The 27,007-nt window shown below is 42.6% G+C and overlaps 1 protein-coding gene across 7 annotated transcripts in view; it reads right to left on the bottom strand.

Moving 5' to 3' along the window:
* The window catches only part of LOC126993924 (LIM domain only protein 3-like), an 89,239-nt gene that overhangs the window by 6,862 nt on the left and 55,370 nt on the right, over window positions 1-27,007 (bottom strand). For 2 of the 7 annotated variants that reach the window (XM_050853089.1, XM_050853090.1), the window contains exons 5-6: window positions 21,183-21,324; window positions 13,419-20,632 (exon numbers count right to left, since the gene is read on the bottom strand). In XM_050853089.1, the coding sequence (XP_050709046.1) occupies window positions 20,378-20,632; window positions 21,183-21,324 (397 nt within the window). In that variant the 3' untranslated portion in view covers window positions 13,419-20,377. Of the gene's footprint in view, window positions 1-3,665; window positions 3,742-13,418; window positions 20,633-21,182; window positions 21,325-27,007 lie in introns of those variants that run through there. The other 5 variants (XR_007748581.1, XR_007748579.1, XR_007748573.1 and 2 more) reach the window with 5 other exon arrangements.

Raw genomic sequence — 27,007 nt, 5'->3', positions numbered from 1 at the left:
AGAGGAAGAAGAGGGAGAAGATGATGAAAGATGAACTGTACTCGAGAAATAAATAAATAAAATAAATAAAATAAAATAAATGAAATAAATGATAAAGATGTCCTATTTTAACAATGTGTGTGTGTGTGTATATATATATATATATATATATATATATATATATATATATATATATATATATATATATATATATATATATATATATATATATATATATATATATATATATATATAAGAACATAAGAACATAAGAACGCAGGAGTCTACAAGAGGCCGGTAGGCCTGTACTAGGCAGCTCCTTTGACCATAAGCTCCCGTGTATCTAACCCCACCTAATATCGCTGTCCATGAATTTATCTAGTCTATTTTTGAATGTGACAATTGTATTGGCACTCACCACATGACTGCTAAGCCTATTCCACTCATCCACCACCCTGTTAGTAAACCAATTTTTGCCTATGTCCCTGTTGAATCTGAATTTATCCAGTTTAAACCCATTACTTCGTGTCCTACCCGGTTCTCTTACCAACAAAACCTTATGAATGTCTCCCTTATTAAAGCCCTTCATCCATTTATAAACCTCGATCATGTCTCCACGCACCCTTCGCCTTTCTAGAGAATGCAAGTTTAACTGCTTGAGTTTTTCCTCGTATGGTAAGTTTCTCAACCCCTGAATCATCTTAGTCATCCTCCTCTGCACCGATTCTAACATTTTGATATCCATTCTATAGTAGGGTGACCAGAACTGAACCGCATAGTCAAGATGAGGTCTAACTAATGCTAAATATAGTTTGAGGAAGACTTCGGGGCTTCTGTTGCTTACGCTCCTTGAAATAAATCCCAGTACCCTATTAGCTCGATTTCTAGCTTGAATGCATTGTGCCCTTGGACGGAGATCAGAGCTCACTAATCGCACCCAGACCTGCTTATGAGAGTGTCATTTAAGCAATAGTTATGTGAGGGGTTGTTCCTACCTACACTCAGAATACTGCACTTCCCTACATTGAACTCCATCTGCCATTTATCCGCCCAGTCATACAATCTGTTCAGTTCACCTTGGAGAATACTAGCGTCTTGATCCGACTCAATTACTCTACCGATCTTGGTATCATCTGCAAATTTACTAACATCACTACTAATTCCTGTATCTAAGTCATTGATATAAATAATAAACAAAAGTGGACCTAATACCGAACCTTGTGGGACCCCACTCGTAACACATCTCCAGTCAGATCTTTTACCATTGATTTGCACTCTTTGCTTCCTATTGCTAAGCCACGCCTTGACCCTGTTCAAAACTTTACCCTCTACTCCGTGAGCCTGTAATTTAAGCAACAGTCGTTGGTGAGGAACTTTGTCAAACGCTTTACTAAAATCAAGATAGATTACATCATAATTTTCATCTGTCAACCGCCTCAAATACTTTATTGTAGAAGGACAAGAGATTGGTGAGGCATGACCTACCTTTTGTGAACCCATGCTGCGAGTCGTGAATTAAGCTATGTTTTTCTAAATGCTCCCGAATGTTCCTGGCTATTATGGACTCCAGCATCTTGCCTATAACCGATGTTAAGCTAATTGGGCGATAGTTTGAAGCAACTGACCTGTCCCCCTTTTTAAAAATCGGCGTCACATTAGCTACTTTTCATAGGCTCGGCACATAGCCTGTATTTACCGACATCTTAAAGATGTCAGTTTGTGGGTCACTGAGTACATCACCTAATTCCTTTAATACCTTCGGAAATATCCCGTCAGGACCTGGCGACTTGTTCTTCTTAAGCTTATCTATCTCATCCTGAACTACTTGCCTGGTAATGATTATATCCCTCAATTTATCGCCATCCCCGCCCTCGTACATCTGAACTCTTTCCGGTATAGTCGTTCCATCCTCCTGTGTGAATACTGAAAGGAAGTAGTCGTTCAACAATGTGCTCATATTTTCGGAATTTTCTACTAGCTCCCCTGTGTTTGTTTTCAGCGGTCCAATTTTCTCCCGTGTTTTTGTTCTATACATCTGAAAGAAGCCCTTAGGATTACTTTTCGCCTCATTTGCTACTTTGATCTCATAGTTCCTTTTTGCTATCCTGGTGTTTTTCTTAACTAATCTAGATAGTTCGACGTACCGGCCCCTGAGATGTGTTTCCCCATTCTTTATTTTCTGATAAATTCCCTTCTTTAACCCAATCTCGTGTTTTAGTCCACGAGTCATCCACTTAGGATCATTGTTTTCTTTTCTAAGTGTTCGCTGTGGTATATGCTGTCCTTGCCCCTCTACTATTACTCTAACTAAATTATTGTAAGACATTTCTACCTGGTTCTCCTGGCTCTCCAATCCGCAGTTCTGGCCCTCATGAATCCCTAGATTATCCCAGTTTACCCCTTCAAGATGTCTTCGAAGCCCCTCGTAATTTGCTCTTCTGAAATCTGGCACTAACACTGGGTTTGGTTCGCGGGATACCGCCCAGTCTAAGCTAAAACGAACCGTTCTGTGGTCACTATTTCCTAGTTCTCCGCCCACCTCCGACTCACGTAGCAAGTTCCCATTATTGGTTAGGACTAAGTCTAATATGTTATCTCCTCTGGTAGGCTCAGTAACTACCTGCTTAAGGAAATTATCTTGTATAACTTCAAGAAAGTCCTCGGCTTCCAGGTCACCCACTAGGTCTTCCCAGTCTATATTCCTATAATTAAAGTCCCCCATTACGCAGACATTTCTACTCATACTCGCCCTGCCAATCTCCTGTAGTAATATACTCGTGTCCTGCCTGTTAAGGTTGGGTGGCCTGTACAGAACTCCTAGAGTTAGTTTTTCTTTCCCTTTGTAAACGTCCACCCAAACTGTTTCTGAATCCATGTTAGTTTTAACTGAATTGTTAACTAAACATTTAAGTGAGTCTTTAACATATAGCGCAACTCCACCTCCCTTTCTGCCCCTTCTGTCTTTGTGAAACATCTGATAACCCGTTATTTCAAATTCTGATCTAAAATTTCTATTAGCAGTGTCTATCCATGTCTCAGTGATCGCTATTATGTCAAAATTTTCTGAACAAGCTTCACCCCTTAGTAAGTCTATCTTGTTTCTGGGGCTCCTGCTGTTAGTATAGAAGATTCTTAGCCCGTCCTCTGTTACTCCCCTAGAATTACTTCTAAGCTGCCTGGTTATATTATGAGCTAGATGTCCCCTCCCATTACTCCTCCCATTGCTCCCATTACTCCTCCCCCATTCGCCTCTACTAAAAATCCCTCAGGGTACCAAGTGCTCGCTCAAGGGAGTCTGAGAGAGCCTCAACACCCTTGAACGTCAAGTGTATCCTGTCACGGGCGTAGAGGGCGTTGCCAAAGAAGAGGTCCCAAGTGTCGACGAACAGCCACCCATATATATATATATATATATATATATATATATATATATATATATATATATTATATATATATATATATATATATATATATATATATATATATATATATATATATATATATATATATATTTTTTACTCTTTTTGTTCAGGTTCAAATTTTCATTTTTTTTTTCACTCTCTTTCTCCAGGTTCAAATTTTCAATGTATTTTTTTTCTTATCATGAATATTAATAAAAATGCAATGAACGTACAGGTATATCTAGTCTACCTGTAACTAATTAACAAAGACAACACCTTACTTACCTGGTCCTCCTCGTTCTCAGGTGAGGCCCGTGTCAGCGGGGGACGGGTGGGCGGGGGGAAGGGGGAGGGGGGCATGCTGCGGACAAAAAAATAATGATAATAATAAAATAATAATGACAATAATGAAAATAATAATAGAAAAATGTTAATAATGATAAAAATAATAAAGTTGTGGGCACAGAGATACAGATATATATATATATATATATATATATATATATATATATATATATATATATATATATATATATATATATATATATATATATATATATATATATATATATATAGAGAGAGAGAGAGAGAGAGAGAGAGAGAGAGAGAGAGAGAGAGAGAGAGAGAGAGAGAGAGAGAGAGAGAGAGAGAGAGAGAGAGAGAGAGAGAGAGAGAGAGAGAGAGAGAGAGAGAGAGAAAATTAGCAAAAAATAAAGCTGAAACTAACTCACCCAAAACAAACACACACACACACACGCAGACAAACAAACAAACAAACAAAGGCAAACAGACACACAAACAAACCTAAAACAACTCATCTCATATGCAAAAGAAAAAAAAAAGAAACCAAGGTAAACTAGGGGAGGAGGAGGAGGAGGAGGAGAAATGTAAATACAGAAAGGGAAGGGAAGGTTAGGGAAGGTAAGATAAGGGAAGGAAAGGGAAGGGAAGGGAAGGGAAAGTAAGGTTAGGTAAGGTAAAATAAGGGAGTGGAAGCGAAGGGAAGGGAAGGGTAGGGAAAGGAAGGGAAGATAAGGGAAAGGAAGGGAAGGGAAGGGAAAGTAAGGGAAAGTAAGGTAAGGTAAAGTAAGGTAAGGTAAGGGAAGGGAACGTAAGGTTAGGTAAGGTAAAATAAGGGAGTGGCAGGGAAGGGAAGGGATGGAAAGGGAAGGAAAGAGAAGGAAAAGGAAGGTAAAGTAAGGTAAGATAAGGTAAGGTAAGGTAAGATATTTCCACAGAGGAAGAAATAAGGAAAGAGATAAAGAGGAGGAAGAAGAAGAGGAAGAAGAAAAAAAAGAGGAGGAGGAAGAGGTGTAGAAGGAGAAGGTAAGGAAAGGCAAATACTCTAAGGTAAGGTAAAGATCCAGTAGAGGTGATAGGGATTAAGAAGAGGAGGAAGAAGAGGAAGAGGAGGAGGAAGAAGAGGAAGAAGGGAGGGGAAGGGAAAGGGGTGGAGGGCGCAGGAAAGGGTTGGATTCCCCTTCAAATCTTCATCATTTCTATTCTGGCGTGAAAAGCAATGTTGATCTTGCATAATGTGTGTGTGTGTGTGTGTGTGTGTGTGTGTGTGTGTGTAAGGTATTCCCCCTCACACACACACACACACACACACACACACACACACACACACACACATATGGCACACAAACACATGTAAATATTTAAACCATCACCACCACAACCCCCCTTCCCCCACCTCCCTCCCTCCCCCCAACCACTTCGTTAAACAATCCACGCCAATTCCTTTGTCCCACGAATCAACGAAAGGTAAGAGAGAGGAAGGAGAGGGAGGGAGAGAAAGGGAGGGAGGGAGGGAGGAATCTGTACCTGAAGTCTGGACAATAAGAGACATGAACCTCCCTCTTATTGTGTTTGTTTAATACTTGGACAAACACAGGTGTAGGGAGGGAGAGAGGGAGGGAGGGAGGGAAGGGAGGGAGGGAGGGAGAGAAAGGAGGGAGCGAGAAGGAGCACACTTGGCACCTCTCCCTCACACCTTACCTATTGAGAAGGGAGATAGAAATAAAAATATAAGGGAAAAAAATAAAAGAGAAGGGAGATAAAGGGAGAAAGGGAGAATGAGGGAGAGGGAACACACCACATCTCTCCCTCACACCTCCCTATCTTTTGCTATACGTAGGTAGGGAGAGAAGAGGAAAGAAAGAGATGGAAGGAGAGAGAAGAGAGAGAGAAAGGGAGAAGAGGGAGAGAAAGGGTCACACTACACACCTCTCCCTCACACCTCTCTCCCATAAAGCTCAAAATCTCAGCTCTTAGGGACAATGTGGCGTAGCATTATCTCCCTCCCATTGCGACACTTCTGGGGAGGAGGAGAAGGAAGGGGAGAGAGAGTGAGGGAGAGTGAGGAAAAATAAGGGAGAGTAAGAGGTTAAGGGAGAGTGAGGAGGGAGAGAAGGTCAGTAAGGGAAGTGAGAGATATAGTGGGAGATTGAGGGAAGGTTAAGGAAGAGTAAAGGGAGAGAGTAAGGGAGAGAGTAAGGGAGAGTAAGAGAAGTTAAGGGAGAGAAGGTCAGTAAGGGAAGTGGGAAATATTGTGGAAGATTGAGGGAGGGTTAAGGGAGAGGTTAAGGGAGAGAGTAAGGGAGAGTAAGAGAAGTTAAGGGAGAGAAGGTCACTAAGGGAAGTGAGAGATAGTGGAAGATTGAGGGAAGGTTAAGGGAGAGGGTAAGGGAGAGAGTAAGGGAGAGAGAGAGAGAGAGAAGGGTCAGTCATCTGCACCTGACATCCGCTTTTGGCTGTCTGCAATGCGAGGAACAATAGATATCAATGAAGTCCCGTGTGTGTGTGTGTGTGTGTGTGTGTGTGTGTGTGTGTGTGTGTGTAGAGAGAGAGAGAGAGAGAGAGAGAGAGAGAGAGAGAGAGAGAGAGAGAGAGAGAGAGAGAGAGAGAGAGAGAGAGAGAGAGAGAGAGAGAGAGAGAGAGAGAGAGACAGAGAGAGAGAGAGAGAGAGAGAGAGAGAGAGAGAGAGAGAGAGAGAGAGAGAGAGAGAGAGAGAGATACTACCAACCGAACAGCGAAAGAAATAACCACAACGAAACCACATTAACGTTAAGCCAATCACCCTTTTAATAGATCCATCGGGACTTTGCGCAAACCCTGAGCATTTTTGGAACGGGAGGAGGAGGAGGAGGAGGAGGAGGAGTGGGGGGAGGGGGGGGGGCTGCTCAATCCGTCGATACTGCGCTCATTTGCATTTCGGGTTGGTCAGTGATGGAATGGGGGGGGAGAGGGGAAGGGGGGAGAGGAGAGAGGGAGAGGGAGTAGAGGAGAGAGGGAGAGGGGGGAGAGGAGAGAGGGAGAGGGGGTAGAGGGAGAGGAGATAATCGGTCATAAGCTTGGTTATCTGCCCTCTCTCTCTCTCTCTCTCTCTCTCTCTCTCTCTCTCTCTCTCTCTCTCTCTCTCTCTCTCTCTCTCTCTCTCCAATGCAAACACACAAATGACACACACACACACACACACACACACACACACACACAGTCCTCTCCATAGTGATTGAAATCGTTTAATGCAAATTGCCCTTGATTAAGAGAATACACACACACACACACACACACACACACACACACACACACACATACACACACACACACACACACACACACACACACACACACACACATTGGGGAGTACTATGTTTATTTTGCACGCATGATATCATTTTATGTTTAGAGAGAGAGAGAGAGAGAGAGAGAGAGAGAGAGAGAGAGAGAGAGAGAGAGAGAGAGAGAGAGAGAGAGAGAGAGAGAGAGAGAGAGAGAGAGAGAGAGAGAGAGAGAACCAGAAAACCATGAAAACGAGGAGGAGGAAAGAGAAAGATGAGGAAACATACACTGAAGGAGGGAGAGACGAACAGCTGAGGGAGAGAAGGGAGAGGGTGAAGAGGGAGAGAAGAGAGGGAGAGAAGGATGGAGAGAGGGAGGGAGAGAAGGGAGAGGGTGAAGAGGGAGAGAAGAGAGGGAGAGAAGGATAGAGGGAGGGAGGGAGAGAGGAAGGGAGAGGGTGAAGAGGGAGAGAAGAGAGGGAGGGAGGGAGGGAGGAAGGGAGAGGGTGAAGAGGGAGAGAAGAGAGAGAAAGATAGAGGAGGAGGGAGGAGGAGAGAGGGTGAAGAGGGAGAGAGAGAGGGAGAGGGGAGGAGGAGAGGGAGGAGGAGAGAGAAGAGAGAGAAAGAGAGGAGGAGGGAGGAAGGAGAGGGGAAGAGGAGAGGAAGAGAAGAGAGAGAGAGAGAGGGAGAGAAAGGATGAGAGAGGAGGAGGAGAGGGAGAGAGGGTGAAGAGAGAGAGAGAGGAAGGAGAGAGGGAGGAGAGAAGGAGGGAGGAGGAGGAGGTGAAGAGGGAGAGAAGAGAGAGGGAGAGGAGAGGAGAGAGGGAGAGGGAGAGAAGGAGGAGGAGAGGGAGAGAGAGAGGGAGAGGAAGAGAGAGAAGAGGAGAGGAGGAGAGAGGAGAGAGAGGAAGAGGGTGAAGACGGAGAGAAGGGAGAGAGGAGAGGGAGGGAGGGGAGGGAAATCACCAATATCTTGCGGGCGCACCAATTCCTCGACCCACACACAGCCTCTTCTTATCTTCGTCTTGCATCTAAATTTCATTACATTCGCTGAATAGACTAGGAAATTAATAGCTTAGCTGCGGTGTTAGCAAACTATGGTGCGGGGGGGAGGGAGGCGGGGGAGAAGAGGGGGAGAGGGAGAGCAAAAAGGGGAGGGGGAGAGAGAGGAGGAGAAAAAGAGAGTGGAGAGGAAGGGAGTGAGAAAGTGAGGGAGAGAAAGGAACAGGAAGAACAGAAAGGGAGACAGAGAGGGAGAAATAAATGGTGGAAGAGGAAGGGAGCGACTATGGTGCGGGGGGAGGGGGAAGAGAGGGAGCAAAAAAAGGGGAGAGGGAGAGGGAGAGAGAGAGAGAAAGAGAAGAAAGTGGAGAGGAAGGGAGTGAGAAAGGAAGGGAGAGAAAGGGACAGGAGGAACAGAAAGGGAGACAGAGAGGGAGAAATAAATGGTGGAAGAATGTAAAGAGAAGGAAGGAGGGAAAACAAGGAGAGGGAGTTGAGAGAGAGAGGAGAGAGAGGAGCAACGGTTGGAGGGAGAAATGAAGTGAGGAAGAAATAAGGAGAGGGACGGAGGGAAAACAGGGAGGAAGGGAGGGAGGGAGAGATGGAGAGGGAAGAAATAAGGAGAAGGAAGGAGGGAAAACAAGGAGAGGGAGGGTTGGAGAAAGAGGGAGAGGAAGAGAAAAAGGGGGCAACGGTTGGAGGGAGAAATGGAGAGGGAAAAAACAGGGAGAGGGACGGAGGGAAAAACAAGGATGAAGGGAGGGAGGGAGAGTTGGAGAGGGAAGAAATAGGGAGAGGGATGGAGGGAAAACAAGGAAGGAAGGGAGGGAGAGATGCAGAGGGAAGAAATAGGGAGAGGGACGGAGGGAAAACAAGGAGGAAGGGAGAGTTGGAGAAAGTGGGAGAGGGAGAGAAAAAGGGGGCAACAGTTGGAGGGAGAGATGGAGAGGGGAGAAATAGGGAGAGGCACGGAGGGAAAACAAGGAGGAAGGGAGGGAGGGAGAGATGGAGAGGGAGTAAAGAAAGGTGATACGATGGAAGGGAGAGACGAAGAGAAAGAGAAAATAGAGAGTGACGGAGGGAGAAAACAAGGAGAAGGGGGAGAGATGGAGAGAGATGAAGGGGGAGAGGAAAGGAGGGAAAAAATATGGAGAGGTATGGAGGGAGAGATGAAGGAGGAAAGGGAGAGTGTGGGAGTGATGGAGGGAGGGAAGGAGTAGCGGGCTTTCTTTCTTTCACATTTATTACCTTTTTTTATGCCCTTGAACTGACTCTGCCGTAAAAAAAAATAAAAAAAATGATGGCCCACGAAATCACTTCAAGAACAACCACTAAAGGCCTTGTATTACTTAACTAACTCTCCGGGACAAAAAACATTATATAGTGAAGTGCAGTATATGTGTTTCCCGGCCTGAACAGTGCATTAACCTAGTGTGAGCCAGGGCAGGTGTTCTCAGGTGTCCTCACATAAACTATTTCCAGGGTCCAAAAAGGAGATCAGACGCGTTCTAATGAGTGCTTTTTCACGTTCATGGTACAGAGGCTTTGTCAAATTACCACCAGCGACAGAAGGAGGAGGAGGAGGAAGAGAATTGAAGCCAGGTCAGAGGTGGAAGATGGAAGAAAACGTAGAAGAGGAGGAGGAGGAGGAGGAGAAGGAAGAGAATTGAAGCCAGGTAAGAGGTGGAAGATGGAAGAAAACGTAGAAGAGGAGGAGGAGGAGGAGGAGGAGAAGGAAGAGACTTGAAGCCAGGTAAGAGGTGGAAGATGGAAGAAAACGTAGAAGAGGAGGAGGAGGAGGAGGAGGAGGAGAAGGAAGAGAATTGAAGCCAGGTAAGAAGTGGAAGAAGGAATAGCAAGAAGAGGAGGAAGAGAAGATAAAAGAGAGGGAAAAAAAATGAACATGGAGGAATAGGAGGAGAAGATAAAATAGAGGAAAAAAATTAACATGGAGGAATAGGAAGAGGAGAGCAAAAACGCAAAGGCTCACAACTCCTCCGAAAGCCCTGCCAAATGTGTGTCCTTGGGCTCCGAAATGTTTAAGAATACACGCCTAACTAACATCACCAAACACAAACAAATGAGAAACGAAAAACAGTCAACAAACGCACCTCTCTCCCAGCGTTCCCCCTTCAAGAAATCGCTCGCATTAGGCAGGGCTTTCGGAGGAGTTGTGAGCCTTTCCGTCTTCACTCCTCTTCCTCCGCCTCCTCCATACTCATATTTTTTCCTCTTCTATCTTTTCCTCTTGCTTCGTTCTCTTCCATCTTTCACCTCTTACCTGGTTTCAATTCTCCTCCTTCTCCTCCTCCTCAAAAAACTCATCTAATTATGGCCGCCGATATTTCAGTCTTTATGGCCGCGTCCTGCCCGGAATCCTTCATAATTTGGCCGCGCGCAATGCATTAGGAAAGGAAAATAAAGGTGAATTATTACCGCGCTCCGCCACCGCCGTCCCCGCCGCACCTGTCCACTCTGACGGCAGGTAAGCTTATTGGAGGTAACACGGATGAGGAAAAAAAGAGTTATGTGGGTTATTAAGGGAACAGTGAACGTTAAAAATGGTTATGTTGCTCGAGAGAAGAACAGTGAATGCTAAAAAATGGTTCTGTACTGTCTTTTTAATTTGTCTGTTTAGTTCGAAGGTGAATCGGAATATGTTTTTTCAGTCGGTTAAGTTTATATTAATACTGATTTTTATGTTGTTTGTTTCTTTCAGTGTATTAATGTATAAATAACTGGTGTGCGATTATCCACCTTATTGCTAAACTACAACAGATTCTCATTTGTCATTACCTTTGTCTTTGTGGGAACAGCGATCAGCGGGCTTTTTTATACACCTTCTTTTGTTGCCCTTGAGCTGTTTCTTTAGCTGTAAAAAAAAAAAAAAAAAAAAAAACCTACTTCAGTCCTAAATTTAAAGCACTGTCCCGACTTTTTGTTATTTTTGCGTTTTGTTATATAATTTCACTCACCACCACCACCACAACTACTACTACTACTACTACTACTACTACTACCACCACCACCACCACCTCCCGTTCTCTTCAGGCCGGAGCAGCTTATCTCAATGACCTCTCAGTAATTTGCTCATTCGGTTAATCGGAGCTGATATCAAGTTTGTGAGGGAGTCTAGTGGCCCGGCTGACTGACTTGTGGTGGTGGTGGTGGTGGTAGTGGTAGAAATAATAGTAGTAGTAGTAGTAGTAGTAGTAGTAATAGTAGTAGTTGTAGTAGTAGTAGTAGTAGTAGTAGTAGTAGTAGTAACATCACACCGTTTCTCTACCTTCTACCATGAACTTACTTTATTTTTACGGATTACTGAACAAAAGAAAAATATATATATATAGCTTAAAAATACCAGATAGTAGTAGTAGTAGTAGTAGTAGTAGTAGTAGTAGAAGGAGAAGAAGAACAGAAAGAAGATGAGGAAGAAAAAAGAAACAAGGAGGGAGAAAAGAAGAAAAATAGCCATGAAGGAAGAAAGAATGAGAACAAAAATAAAAATAAAAATAAAAATAAGAATAAGACGAAGAAAGAATAGGAATAAAAATAATAATAAAAATAATAGATTAACATATGAAATGAACTCAAATATGTGTTACTCCTTTCTCTTCATTATTCTCTTTATTAAACAAGGAAACATTAACCTAACAGCCCCCCATTAGAAGCACCCACCCATTCACCATACATCCCCCCCTCCCCTCTACCCCCCCCAAAAAAAAAGAACCCCCCATAAACTCTACCACAAGAACGGGGCGTAAATCATAAACAAAGGAAGCGCGTCGCATCCAATCCCCTTTCAAACAATAGACGAAACAAAGGAGGATCGGAACCCCAGAAATATAGAGTTAAATTTTGATGGTCTCGACGACGCCAAAGAGAGAGGGAGAGAAGGAGAGAGAGGGAGGGAGGGAAGAGGGAGAGAAGAGGGAGAGCAGGGAGGGAGGGAGAGAAATGAGGGAGAATTAAGAATGAGATCCAAGCGTCTTAAAGTAATATTCTCACCCTTATTGACACCCCCCAAGAGAGAGAGAGAGAGAGAGAGAGAGAGAGAGAGAGAGGGAGAGAGAGAGGAGGGGGGGGGGTGGGGGGTTGAAAATTAGGCCTCGGCTCATAAACGCCGTGACGCCCTGAAGAGTTATAAGCGCCATAAAAATTTGTCTTTCCCGCTGGAGGAGGAGGAGGAGGAGGAGGAGGAGGAGGAGGAGGAGGAAGGAAGGAAGGAAGAGAAGAGAAGAGGGATTTAAGAGGAGGAGGAAGAGGATAAAAAGTAGCGTTCGAAACCTTAAAATTTCACGCACAAACGAATTCTCTCATTATCATCCTCATCACTATCATTATCCTCATCCCTAATTAACCTTTCTTCACTGGTGTCGATGAATAACAATGATCATAATAAAGTTTCTCTCATCTTATCATTATCATCATCATTATTATTATTATTCACTTAGTCAACAAACACCTAATTAATCTTTTTTCCACGGGTGTTGATAGATAGCAATGATCATAACGAACTCTCTCTCTCATATTTACCTTCTTTAATATTTTCCATCATTATTACTCTCACTATCACTTAATCTACACTCTAATTAACCTTTCTTCTTCTCAGGTGTCGATGGATAGCAATGATCATGGTTAAGTCTCTCTCCCTCTCTCTCACTCTCTCCTATTTACTTTTTTTAATACTTTCCTTCGTCATTCTCATCATTATTACTCTCACTATCATTAAATCTACACCCTAATTAACCTTTCTTCTTCTCAGGTGTCGATGGATAGCAATGATCATAGTTAAGTCTCTCTCCCTCCCTCCCTCTCTCGTATTTACCCTCCTTAATATTTTCCTCTCGACCTCTGTAAAATATTTCGCGGCCTCGCCAAATAAATGATGAGGCTTAAGTGATGTTTTCCCTCTTCCGTGGCGGCGGCGGCGGCGGCGGTGAGTGATGGGGGCGGGCTTAGTAAGAGTGTGTGTGTGTGTGTGCGTGTGTGTGTGTGTGTGTGTGTGTGTGTGTGTGTGTGTGTGTGTGTGTGTGTGTGTGTGTGTGTGTGTGAGAGAGAGAGAGAGAGAGAGAGAGAGAGAGAGAGAGAGAGAGTAAATATATGTATCACTTCATTTAACTTTATATTATTTTTTTTCATCTCGACTCACTTTTTTTTTCTTTAAACTCAATTTCTCTCTCTCTCTCTCTCTCTCTCTCTCTCTCTCTCTCTCTCTCTCTCTCTCTCTCTCTCTCTCTCTCTCTCTCTCTCTTAACCCCCTTACCTGTCTCCCCGGTCCAGGTGCGCCTAACCCCTTAATCACAGTCCTTCCCCCTTCACCTCGCCACCAAATAACACACCTGGGCGACTCTTACCTTTTACCCTGATTAGCAATACCTGGGGGGTCAATACACCTTTGGACTACGGACAGGTGTGCAGGGCGGCGGCAGGTGTGGTGCGGTCAATCAAGGGACACTTTGTAGAGGGTTTATGTCAGTGTTTTATTCAGCTTTACATTGACACACACACACACGCGCACACACACGCACACGCACACACACACACACACACACACGGGGTCACAAACGAGAAGGGAACGGGGTGTGTTTTGCTATTTTTTCTCTCACTTATTCCGGCTTATACAATGAAATGAAAGCGACGGTGAGTTCATACGTAAAACCAGTAAGAAAACTATATTTGCTTTGGTTCTAACTTCCTGAAGTCGTAAGCGGAAGAAACACAGATATTTTCAATGCTGTTTTCATTTTTTTTTCCGGTTTATACAAGGAAATCTTCAAAGCGACAGAGTTTAAACGTAAAACTAGTAAGAAAACTATATATGCTTTGGTTCTAACTTCCTGAAATCGTAAGCGGAAGAAAAACAAAGATATTTTCAATGCTGTTTTCATTTTTTTTCTCACCTATTCCGGTTTATACAAGGAAATCTTCGAAGCGACAGAGTTTAAACGTAAAATTAGTAAGAGAAACCTATATATGCTTTGGTTCTAACTTCCTGCAATCGTATACGGAAGAAACACAAAGATATTTTCAATGCCGTTTTGCTCTTTTTGTTCTCACCTATTCCGGTTTATACAAGGAAATCTTCGAAGCGACAGAGTTTAAACGTAAAATTAGCAAGAGAAACCTGTATTTGATTTGGTTCTAAATTCCTGTAATCATAAACGAAAGAAACACCAATATATATTCAATGTGTTTTGCTCTTTTTCCTCACCTATTCCGGTTTATACAAGGAAATCTTCGAAGCGACAGAGTTTAAACGTGAAATTAGTAAGAGAAACCTTTATTTGATTTGGTTCTCATTTCCTGCAATCAAATACGAAAGAAACACCAATATATATTCAATGCTGTTTTACTTCTTTTTTTCTCACTTGTTCCGGTTTATACGAGTAAATCTTCAATTCGACGGAGTTCAAACGTGAAATTAGTAAGAGAAACCTTTATTTGCTTTGGTTCTAACTTCCTGTGATCACAAACGGAAGAAACACACAGATACATTAGTGGTGGACGCCGCGTATGGGTGTTCCCGCGGCAGCCCGACAGATGGCAGCACATAACACCATAACAACAAACTCAAACGATAAGTACACCGTATATCCACGTTCATTCTGGCCTAACAAAAGCAAGAGGATGGAAAATGTAAGAAACTATAATGAATACAACGTTTCTTAACCAGTCCACGAAGAAAAAACAAACTTTCCACAAATTTAAACAATAAGTACATTATATTTATAATTATTTGCACGTACAGTCCAACCTAACACAAGAAGCAGGATAGCAAATGTAGGACAACATAATGAATCCAATGTGTCCAAACCAATCCTGGAAGAAAAATCACAAACTTGCCACAAATTTAAGCGACAAGTACACCATATTTGCACCTACAGTCCAACCTAACACAAGAACCAGGATAGCAACTGTATGATAAAACTAAACGCATAGCACTCGGAGAGTGCACATCTCCGCCAAAGATCGTCCTGAAAATTGGTATGGGCATCAACTGTGATCCTATGCATCATAAGGAAGCATTTGTTTCGAAATTTGATGAAATTCTATTTTTTTGGAAACGTTGACCTTGGGCGAACTTTTCGAGGTCAAGGTCAAAGGTTAAGGTCAAGGCCATGCAAGGTGCATCATATGAAAGCATTTGTTTCGAAATTTGATGAAATTCTATTTTGTGGAAACTTTGACCTTGGGTGATTTTTCGAGGTCAAGGTCAAAGGTCAAGGTCAAGGCAATGCAAGGTGCGTCTTTCTATGAGCTAAAATATGAACCAAGTCTGAAGTCTCTACGATGACGAGAACCGAAGTTATGGCCAATCTGACGTTTTGTGCGACTTTGACCTTGACCTTTGACATAAAAAATTTAATGGGTTCTATTCTGGATGGACACGAAGCTTCCCTGAAAGATTGGTTGAGATATCCGCAAAATTGTGCACAGGAGACTGTTAACGAACAAACATATAAATAAACATACTGGCCGGACCGAAAATATAACCTCCTCCAACTTCGTTGGCGGAGGTAATAATGAATCCAATGTGTCCAAACCAATCCACGAAGAAAAAAAACACAAACTTACAGCAAATTTAAGCGAAAATCACATCATATATTTGCACTTACAACCAAACCCAACCTAAGCAGGATAGAAACTGTAGGATACCATAATGAATCCAATCTTTCCAAATCAATATACGAAGAAAAATAACAAACTTGCCAGAAATTCAAACGATAATCACACCGTATATGCACTTACAAGCCAACCTAACACAAGAAACATGGTAAAAACGGCATAAACTAATAAAGGCAACGTTTCCTAACCAATATACGAAAGGAAAATCACAAACTTACCAAAACAAAGGCAGTCAGTGTCCACCTAGCGGCCGGAGAGTGAACTTAAGCAAACACAGCTGTCATGTCGCGTTACACTTCCAGGGACTCACAGAACACTTAAATTCACGCCTACCTCACTATCTTTGGCAGGGAGACTAGTGAATGGGGTCTGAAGAGGGGATGAAGGGCACAGGGGAAGGGGGAAGGGAGAGGAAGGGTCACGCAGGGCAGGGGAAGGCTGGTAAGAAGGGAGGTAGCGCAGGCTGGGACACGAAAGCCACACTGATACATGGAAAGACTTGAGGATCTCGTTTGACCACGCCTGCCAACCTCTCCGCGTCCCTTCGTCTGTCTGTTTCCCTTTCTCTCTGTCTGTCTGTTTGTTTTCTTTGTCTCTGTTTCTGTCTGTCTGTTTTCCTCTTTCTCTCGGGTTGTTTGTCTGTTTTCCTCTCTCTTTCTGTATGTTTCCTTCTGTTTGTCTGTTTTCTCTCCGTCACTTTGTCTTTCCTTCTACTTCTGTCTCTTTTTTTTCATCTTTGTTTGACTGTTTTCCTGTCTATCTGTTTTTCCTTTTGTTTTTCTGTCTGTCTCTCTTTCCCTCTGTTCCTCTGTCTGTCTCCTTTTTCCTGTCGCTGTCTGTTCATCTGTGTCTTGTCAAATTTTCTGTTTCCCTGTTTATCTCTTTGTTTATCTTGCCAACTTGTCTGTTTCACCTGTTTCGTTTCGTCTCACTGTCTGTTTCCGTTTCCCTGTCTTTGTCTTTATCTCTTTTCTTAACCAATCTTTGTCTTTTCAACTGCATGTCTGTCTGTTTTTCTATCCTCTGTGGCTTTGTCCGTCTCCATTTCTGTTTCGTAGTGTCTGAATCAGTCTCGAACCACTGCGCTATTCGAAAACACGAGTGAACGAAGCACATGAAGCAAACAAGTGATAAATGACATAAATAATCGTTATCTATTTACTTATTATAAGGGAAACGACTAGAAAATATATTAATACCTTTACAAATTGATGAAGTACTTTGACCATCTCTATTTAACCTATACCTTCACCACTGACCCGCTTCCTCTTCTTATTTACTACACACACACAAAAAAAAAAAAGTCCGTCGCTTCAATGCCTTACCGGGAGGGTTCTGGTTTAATACTCTTTTTGTGGACGAATCTATTAAATAACTGACTGAAAATGTATAAAATGTATAAATTCTCTAACTTTTCTTTTTGGGAACATTTGTATGGGGAGCTTTTTCCGTTGTTTTCTCTTTTGTCATTGATTTTTTTCCAGCAACGGAGGCAGCTCAAGGTAAAAAAACAATAACAGCAATAATAAAAGACGCCCAGACGCTGCTCCGCACAAAAGAAACAAGAACGAGAGGCCAGAAGAGAGGTCAGTTTCGGGTGGAGAGGTGTCCTGATACTCTCCTCTTGCATGAACTCCTCTGACGTAAAAATAAACACTATATAGAAACAGGCTCTTAAACTAACGACTGAAAAAATACAAAAGAGAAAAGGAGAGGCCAGAAGAGAGGTCAGTTTTGGGTGGAGAGGTGTTCTGATACTCTCCTCTTGAATGACTTCCTCTGACGTAAAAATAAACACTTGAAATACAATCTTAAACTAATGACTAAGGAAATACATACTTAATACATGCTTCAGAGTAAACTTAATTGTACTGTATAATTACCGGCGTACGAGAATCGACTAGAATAGAGAAACAAATGAGCATCAGCCTTGAGCAAACGTGGATTCTAGACCTAAAACGAAACCCGAAATTGACAAACGAAATATATCACAAAAAGTCGACTACAAAATGTTACGAAATGTTTGGAAATTACACTCAACGTAAACGTCTTTGGCTTAAACCGAGACACCGAAACCGATATACTAACACACACAAATAAATAGATAGATAAATGAATAAATAAATAAAGATCTCAAAAATAAACTAGTCGAAATATATGGAGGGAGAAACTAAGGAGAGGGACGGAGGGAAAACAAGAAGGAAAGGAAGGGAGAGATAGAGGGAAAAGTAGGAGGCAAGGGTTGGAGGGAGAGATGGAGAGGGAGAAAATATTGAGAGAGAAGGAGGGAAGACAAGGAGAATGAGGATTGGAGAGAGAGAGGGATAGGGAGACGGGGGCAAGAGTTGAAGGGGGGGAGATGGAGAGGGAGAAAATATTGAAAAGGAAGGAGGGAAAACAATAAAACAAGGAGAGGGAGGGAGGGAGAGAAGAATGGGGCAAGGCATGGAGGGAGAAATGAAGAGGGAAGAAATAAGATGGACCAAGGGTAGACAAGAAAACAAGGATGGGAGGGAAGGAGTGAGAGAGAGGGAGAGGGAAAAGGGGGCAAGGGTCGGAGGGAGGGATGGAGAGGGAAGAGATAATTTGGACAAAGGGAAAACAAGAAAACAAGGAGAGGTAGGAAGGGAGAGTGAAAGAGGAAAGGGGCGAGAGACGGAGGGAGAGGTGGAGAATGAAAAAAAAAGATGGACAGAGGGAAAACAAGAAAACAATTGGGAGAAAGAAGGGAGAGAGGGAGAGAGCGAGAAGGAGAGCAGAATAGAGCAATTAAAACCATGATTATCTTTGGTTTAAAAATGAGTCAGATCTCGAAGGTCACAGCATCACTTATACTTTCTCTTCTTGCACACCTTTACCTTCTTAATTACGTTTCTTGCACCTGGGAATGTTGAGTACCCAGGTAGAAGGGGGGGAGGGGGGCGAGGGGTTACGGCTGGCACATCATGACTTCACTATAAGCGTAAGTTCACTATACATCGTCGACGTAACATCACTATACAATCGCTAGCGTGTAGACATCACAGGGACAGGGTACACACACACACACACACACACACACACACACACACACACACACACACACACACACACACACACACACACACACTTCCTTCCGTCATTCTTTCTCATTCTCCTTTATCTTGTTTTCTCTCTCTCTTTCCTCCTCCTTCATCGCCTTCTTTCCTCCATCCTTCACACACACACACACACACACACACACACACACACACACACACACACACACACACACACACACACACACACACACGTAGGTAGGTTAAGCTGACTAGACAGATATACACATACAGTATGGTTAGGTTACTTTACACACACAGACACACACACACACCACCGTTCCCGTCACATCACCACACCGTCACTGTACACTATATACACACATACGTACACACACACACACACACACACATACACAGGTAACCGTGACACCTGTATAACTTGTGGTATTAATTATTGTTTTCATCTCTATTTTTCCTTCTTTCTTTTTTTTCCTTTCTCGTAACTTTCACTCACTTCCCATTTTCTGATATGTTTTTCGATAACTGTTCTTTGTTTTACTCTTTCATTCTACAGACTTTTCCTCTTCCTGTTATAGCGAACTTCACACCTTCGCTTATATGAATCCAAAGTTAGTGTACTCTCGATATAACGCATTTTTCTTCAATCACAGTTTTCGTTTTAGTTTACTTCGTTCTCGTTCCGGATATAGCGTACTTAGCAGCATCCCTAATACGAAGACGAGGTCACTGGAGTCTCGATATACCGTTCTTTTTTTCATAATTTACTTTTGTTTTCCTTTTGTTCGCCTATAAATTAGTCGACGTTCATACACCATCACTCCCGATACAGCGAACATAACAACATCGCTAATACAAATCTGAATTTAATGAAGTCTCGATATAACGGTTTTTCATATCATAGCTCTTTGTTGCCTTTCCTACGTTCACCGTCACACCCAATACAGCAAATTCACAGTATCGTTAAGTGCCGCTACACCAGTCTTTATAAACAGAATTTGTTCATGGTATACGTTTTTTTGTTCCTTTCGTTTGTCTTCTATAACTAACCCACATTCACGCTCACTCCCGATACAACGAAATTCACAGCATCGTCATCAGCGGTCACCCCAATCTTGATATAGCGAATTTTTCACAGTATACGTTTCTTATCCTCTTGTTTCCTATAATTATTCTATGTTCACGCTCGCACTCGATACAACGAAATTCACAGCATCGTCATCAGCGGTCACACCAATCTTGATATTGCGAATTTTTCATAGTATACTTTTTTTATCCTCTTGTTTCCTATAATTATTCTATGTTCACGCTCGCACTCGATACAACGAAATTCACAGCGTCGTCATCAGCGGTCACTCCAATCTCGCTATACCGAATTTCCTTTATAGTTCTCTTTTTCTTTTCTTTTATAATATTCTACGTGCACCAACACACCCGACACAACGAAATTCACACAGCATCATCTGAGTTCACTGTAGTCTTAATATATCGAATTTTTTCACGATATACATTTTTTCCGTTTTTTGTTTCCTTCTATAATACTCTTCCTTAAACACCTTCACTCTCGATATAACGAATTTCGCAGCATCGTCATGTGAGCTCATTGGAATCTCGATATAACGCATTTTTTCATAGTTTTCTTTTGTATCTCTAACTATTCAATGTTCACCCTCACACCCGATATAACGAACTGCAGTCACACCAGTCTCGATATAGCGAACTCCACAGCATCACTCCGATAGAGAGAACTGCGCATCATGGGCGCATCAGGTTACCATGGGGCGCTGCTGTGTGGGCTGTGGGGGAGGCTGTGGGGGGTGCTGGGGCTGCTGAGGGGGTGCTGAGGTCTGCCCGGGGCCCTGTGGTAGCATCTGAGGTTGTTGTTGTTGTTGTTGTTGCTGTTGTTGCTGAGGCTGTGTGGGTGTGGGGGCGTGGTGGTGGTGGTGCAGGGGTGGGGGATGGAGGGCTGTGGCTGCGGGGGGGGTTTGTCCCTTCCTGGAGTCCTCTATCACAGCAGGGCCCTTAAGAGGAGGAGGAGGAGGAGGAGGAGGAGGAGGAGGAAAAGGAGGTGGAAGTGGTGGAGAATAGGAAGGAAGAGGCAGAAGTATAAAGTTAAGGGAAGAGAGAAAAAAAGGAAAAGAATGGAGGAAGAGGAGGAGGAGGATGAGGAGGTGGAGGTGGTGGAGAATAGGAAGGAAGAGGCAGAAGAAGTATAAAGTTAAAGGAAGAGAGAAAAGAAAGGAGAAGAATGGAGGAAGAGGAGGAGGAGGAAGAGGTGGACGAGGAGGAGGAGGAGGAGGAGGAATAGGAAGGGAAGGTAAGCTGTCACTATAGAAATGAGGTAAAACTCTCTCTCTCTCTCTCTCTCTCTCTCTCTCTCTCTCTCTCTCTCTTCCTCACTCTTTTCTTTCTTTAACTCATACTCTCCCTCTTTTTCCTTTCTCCCATACACACACACACACACACACACACACACACACACACACACACACACACACACACACACAATCTTCCCCTCTCTCACAATCTCCCACCCTCCCACACACTTTCCTCCCTCTCCCTCTCACTTACCTCCAGGCCTCCTATCTGCCTCTTGAGCTGGGCGAGGCTGGAGGGCGTGCAGGCCATGGAAGCGAAGACCAGCCGCTCCTCGTAGTCGTATTCACATAAGATCTTGTTGTCGCACAGGTAGAATTTGTCCCCCACGCAGAACCTGAGGAGAGGTGAGCAAGGGGAGGGGGCGTTAGAGAGGGGGAAGAGGAGGGGGTTGGTGATAGCGTTAGTGGTAGTGTAGAGGGGTAGTGTTAGTGGTTGTTGGTGTTAGAGGTAATGGGTGTTGGTGTTAGTGGTTGTAGTTGTTAATAGTGTAATGGTTGTAGTAGTAGTAGTAGTAGTAGTAGTAGCAGTTGTTGTTGTTCTTAAAAAAGGCGAATTCTAAACACACCACGAAAAAAAATCCTAGCAAAAAATACCCCCCCCCCCATCCCCTACACACACACACACACACACACACACACACACACCTTCGCCCCCCCCACCAAAACCATTCCTTCTTCTCCATCTCCATCCCGCCCAGATACAGACTAACACACACTCACACACACACACACACACACACAAACACAGACACGCACCAGAAACAAAAGCCTGTCGCCTCAAATCCCAGACACGACCGCTCCAGACTTCAAAATGCGCAGAGTGAATGTGAGGTCAGCCGCGCCTCAAGAGAACAGCCCAGGACAAACAGAAGGATGTGATCGGCTCCGAGGATGTGTTAGTGTGTTTGTGTTGGCGAAGATGTGTGTGTAGGGGAGAGAGTAAAACGGTGTGTGTGTGTGTGTGTGTGTGTGTGTGATGGAATATAGCTATTAATGTGTCTTGTGTGAGTATGAAGTTTTGTTTTGTTTTGTTTTGTTTCTGTTTCATTTCTTAGTTTTCCTTTCTTATTTTTTTTCTTCATTCTTTTTTTTTCTTTCTCAGTCTATTTCTTTTTGTACAGGTTTGCAGTTTTGTTTCCTTTCTTCTTTCTTTATCTATTTCATCTCTTTGTTTTCTTTCATAATCTATTTCTTCCTTTCCTTCTTTTTTTTTCCTTTTAATCTATTTCTTTCCTTTTTTCTTTCTTTCTTTCTTTTTCTCTTTCACTTTTTGGAGGACAAGCAATTTCGTTTCTTTCTCTTAATTAATTCCTTTGTTTTCCTTTCCTAATATATTTTTTTCCCTTCTCTATTCCTTTCTTCTTACTTTCCTTTCTTTCTTTCGTTCTCTTTCTCTTTATGAGGGACAAATTTAAATAGAATAAACGAAAGGAAACAAGAAGAAACAAATTGAATAAAGAAAAAAAAATACAAAAAAATCAATGACTCACAAATAAAATAATAAAATAAAAACACGAAAAAACACAAAAAAATAACATGAACCAAAACATTAAAACATCAAACCGCAAGACAATTAACTTCTATATTACACTTGAGGGACAAAATTACTGTAGTCTGTCCATTAAACCGATGAGAGAGAGAGAGAGAGAGAGAGAGAGAGAGAGAGAGAAGGAAAGAAAAGGAAAAAATAAATGGTAGGGAATTAAAAGAGGAAGAGATAGAGTTAGAGGAAGCAAAGAGAGAGAAGGAGAAGGAAAAAGAAAAATGAAAGAAGAGGGGAAAATAAACGTCTGGAAGAATACGAGTAGAAAGGAGAAGGAAAGAGAGAAAAGAGGAAGGAGATAGAAACGAAAGAAGAGGAAGAAAGAAACAGTTGAGAGGAAAGATATAAGGAGAAAAAAGTAAAGTAGAGAGAGAGAGAGAGAGAGAGAGAGAGAGAGAGAGAGAGAGAGAGAGAGAGAGAGAGAGAAAACCCAGACCCCCCCCTCCCCATCACCACCACCACCACCACCACCACCATCCTTCTCTACCTATGCAGTTCACTAAGATTTATAAATACATTTCCTCATTATGTTCAAATCCCTCCCGAGATGTAATCAAGTAAGACCTAATGCGAGGGATTCGGGGGATTAGCGGCAAGAAATAACCTTCATCAATGCCGAACGTGCAAAAATGAACGGTCTTTGCATACTAATTCTCCACCGCGCGGCGAGGGGAGGAAAAGAAACGGAGGGGAGGGAGAGAGAGAAGAAAGGAGAGTGGGGAAAGAAGCGGAAAGAGAGGGTGAAAGAAATAGCTGGGGGGGGGGGAGGAGGAGGGGTAGGGGGAGAACGAAATGAAAGGAAAGTGAAAAAAAGGGGGAAAAGAAATAGAGGAGAGGGAGAGATACGAAGGAGAGGGAAAATAAAAGGAAGTGAAAAAAAGGGAAAAGAAATTGAGGAGAGGGAGATACGAAGGAAAGGGAAAAATAAAAGGAAGAAAGGGAGAAATAAATAGTTGGTGAAAAGAATAGGGAGGACGAGAGGGACAGAAAAAATAGATGAAAGGGAGGCGGTGGCGGAGTGGTCAGCATGCGGACGTGGTGAGCGCGTGGGCCAAGGTTCGAGTCCCACCGACCGCCGAAAGATAATCCACATGCTGCCCAAATCTTCAATCAACCCTAACTTCAGCGACTTCGGTCAAGTTGAACACCGGGGGGCAGCAAGGGCCAAGCAAGAGTCATACATCACAGCAGTCACTATAAATAAAATTCGCCTGCGCCACTAAAGGACCGGGGCCGTCTAAGAGAACCCTCAAGACAGGCGCTATAGGCAGGACCTCCCCCCCCCAAAAAAAAAAAAAAAAGAATAAATAAAAAAAAAAAAGTTGGAAGGAAAGAGAGAAAGAAGTAACTGTAAGGAAAGAAATATGGAGGAAAGGAAATACTTGTTGTGAGCGCAAAAAGTGCCTGAAAATATGGACCTACGTGAGTCAGTGAGTGAGATGAGGTAGAGTGACTAAATGTGACTAATAGTGAGGCAGCGTGAGTATGAGGCCGTGATGAGTGTAGGCTCGGCGCGTCAGGTTAATGAGGTGACTACGAGGTGTGTTTAGCGGAAGTACACCTGGATTTAGCGGCCTTCACCTAACGTGCGGCTCATTCATCCTCGTAATGGTCGGTTTAGGCAATTTTTTTATGTGTTTGTGTTCTGTGTGTTTGTCTTGCTGTGTTTTTTTTGTCTTTTCTTCTCTCTTTTCTTTTCGTTTCTTTTCTTCTCTCTTCTGTTGTTATTTTTTCTTCTCTCTTCTCTTCTTTTTTGTGGTGCAGGTTAATTTTGTTTCTTCGTTTTTGTTGTTGTTCATTATTTTTCGTTATTTACTTTCTTTTCTACGCTCCTTTCTTTCCCTTTTCTTTTCTTCTTCTTCTTCTAAGTGCTTTTCTTCTCCTTTTCTCTACCTTTCTTTCTTTTCTCTAACTAGTTTTTATATGAGTGAGAATTTGACCAATGAGTGAGGGTGAAAAAGAAAGAAAAGAAATAGAAGAAATTAGGGGAGCATTTTGCAGACACCTCCCCTCTCTCTCTCTCTCTCTCTCTCTCTCTCTCTCTCTCTCTCTCTCTCTCTCTCTCTCTCTCTCTCTCTCTCTCAGGCAATGTCGGAGTGTCTTACGGCGCAAATACTGTCTCGTTTGCATTCATAACTCGACTCCTGTTAGCGTTGGGTTAGGGGCCAGCGACGTGACTCTCTCTCTCTCTCTCTCTCTCTCTCTCTCTCTTCTCGTCTCTTCTCTTTACTCTTTTCTCTTGTTTTCTTTTCTTGTCAATTTTCTTTTCTTCTTTCTATTTTTCTTTTCTCTTCCCTTATCGTTTGTTCTGTTTTGTTTTCTTCTATCTCTTTTCTTCTTCTCTTATTTCTTCTCTCTCCTCTTCTCTTTTCTTCCCCTTCATTTTCTTTTCTTATATTTTCTCCTTTATTTTTTTTTTCGTATAGTTTTGTTTTCTTTTAATTTTCTCCTTTCTCTTGTTTCCTTTTTCTCTTTTTTCTCTTTTCTTCTCGTCTCCCCTCCTCTCTCTCTCTCTCTCTCTCTCTCTCTCTCTCTGATCTAGCCCCCCCTAAGGAGACAAGTTCTAAGCGTTCTCCCACAACTCTCTTATCTCTCACACTTTTTAATACTCGCACAGTAAAAGTAACGCTGAATATAACACTTTCTTGCCCCCATTCTCACCCCTCGTTCGTAAAGCATAAAGTGGGGAACATGACTTTTGGGGGGCTTTTCCTTTTTCTTATCTTCCTCTTTCCTTGTGTTTCTTTTTCTTTCTCCCGTTGCATAAGTGGAGAACATGATTTTTGGGGGGTCCTTTTCTTTTCATTCTTCTCTCTTTCTCTCTTGTCTGTTTCTCTATCTTAAGTTTTCTTCTTATTCTGTTTTGTTTTGTTTTGTTTGTTTCGATTTATGTTTGGTTTGTATTTTCTTTCTATCATTTTTCTTACTTTCAATAGGTCACAACACTTCCTTTCTCTTTATTTTCCTTCCTCTTCTCCTCCTTAACACAAGTCAACAACACATAGAACACAACCAACTAAACACAACATTCATCTTTCTCTCGATGTTCCTCACCACCACCAATTTCTTTGTCTTTTTTCTTACTTTCAATAGGTCACAACATTTAATTTCTTTTTATTTTCCTTCCTCTTCTCTTCCTTAACACAAGTCAATAACACATAGGACACAACAGACTAAACACACAACATTCTTCTTTCTTTCTATGTTCCTCACCACCACCACCACCAACAACAACAACAACACCACCACTACCACCAACAACAACAACAACATCAACAAGTCCAACCAACCTAACCTAACCTCACATCTTCCAACCAGACCCCAAGACCTTAACAACCCTACCAGACCAAACCAAACCAAGGCCAGCCACTCCGACCTTAACGACACAGCTCGAGGTTAAGTGGCTTGGCGTCGAGAGGTGATCAAGGTGAGGGCTGCGGTAATTAAGGGGAAGGCAGGTGAGGCAGGTGGTTACGGGCGCCTGTCCCTAAACGATTAAGAGGATGAGATGGACCGCCCTTTTTTTTATCTCGTTTATTTTTGCATGAGTTAGCGGGAGGAAGGGGTGGAGAGAGGGGGGTAGAGAAGGAGGAGGAGGAGATAAAGATGAAGTAGAAGATAAAAAAAAGAATAGAAAGAAGCAGAAAAACAATAACAACGAGGAGAACAAGAATAGGAAGAGAGGAGGAGGAGGAGGAGAAGGAGATAAAAATGATGAAGCAGAAGATAAAAAAGAATAGGAAGAAGTAGAAAAAACAATAACATGAAGAACAAAAATAAGAAGAGAGAGATAGATAGAAAGACAAAGATAGATAAATATAATAGAATCAAACATGTATTTACTTTCCAAATCCAAAATCTCTCTCTCTCTCTCTCTCTCTCTCTCTCTCTAATCACAGCCACTTTACCTGAGACACACCTTAATGAGCCGTGTGTCTGGACAGGTTAATTTTCGTCCCTGATGCAGATCCGGTCATTACCTTCTTTCTCCTTCCTTTCCGGGGCGCCCCAAGAAAAGGTTTGTCTCGATCGCGAACGTTTGTCTCCCCTAAGAACGTTTGCATCGATTTAAAACGTTTCAACTTGTCACTAGATTTGTTTATGTCTTGATTGGCATTGTTTTTGGTCTTAGTTTAAACGTTTGCCTCGATCACTAACGTTTGTTTGGCTTAAGAACGTTTGCATCGATCTAAAACGTTTGTGCGAGTTACTAGATTTGTTTATGTTTGGAGTGGTGATGTTTTTTGGTCTTTGGTTTAACACACACACACACACACACACAAAGGAGCATTCGAGTCCCTGATTAAAACAAACAAACGAACAGAAGAAACGAAGACGGCGACGCTTTCGAAAACAAGATTAGAGAGAGAGAGAGAGAGAGAGAGAGAGAGAGAGAGATTGAATATATAAAGAAACGAGTCTATAATTAATGAAAACAAATCTCTCTCTCTCTCTCTCTCTCTTTCCTCAACACA

This window comes from Eriocheir sinensis, chromosome 7, assembly GCF_024679095.1.
Source record: "Eriocheir sinensis breed Jianghai 21 chromosome 7, ASM2467909v1, whole genome shotgun sequence".
Taxonomy (NCBI): domain Eukaryota; kingdom Metazoa; phylum Arthropoda; class Malacostraca; order Decapoda; family Varunidae; genus Eriocheir; species Eriocheir sinensis.
This window is presented reverse-complemented; position numbering and strand designations above follow the sequence as displayed.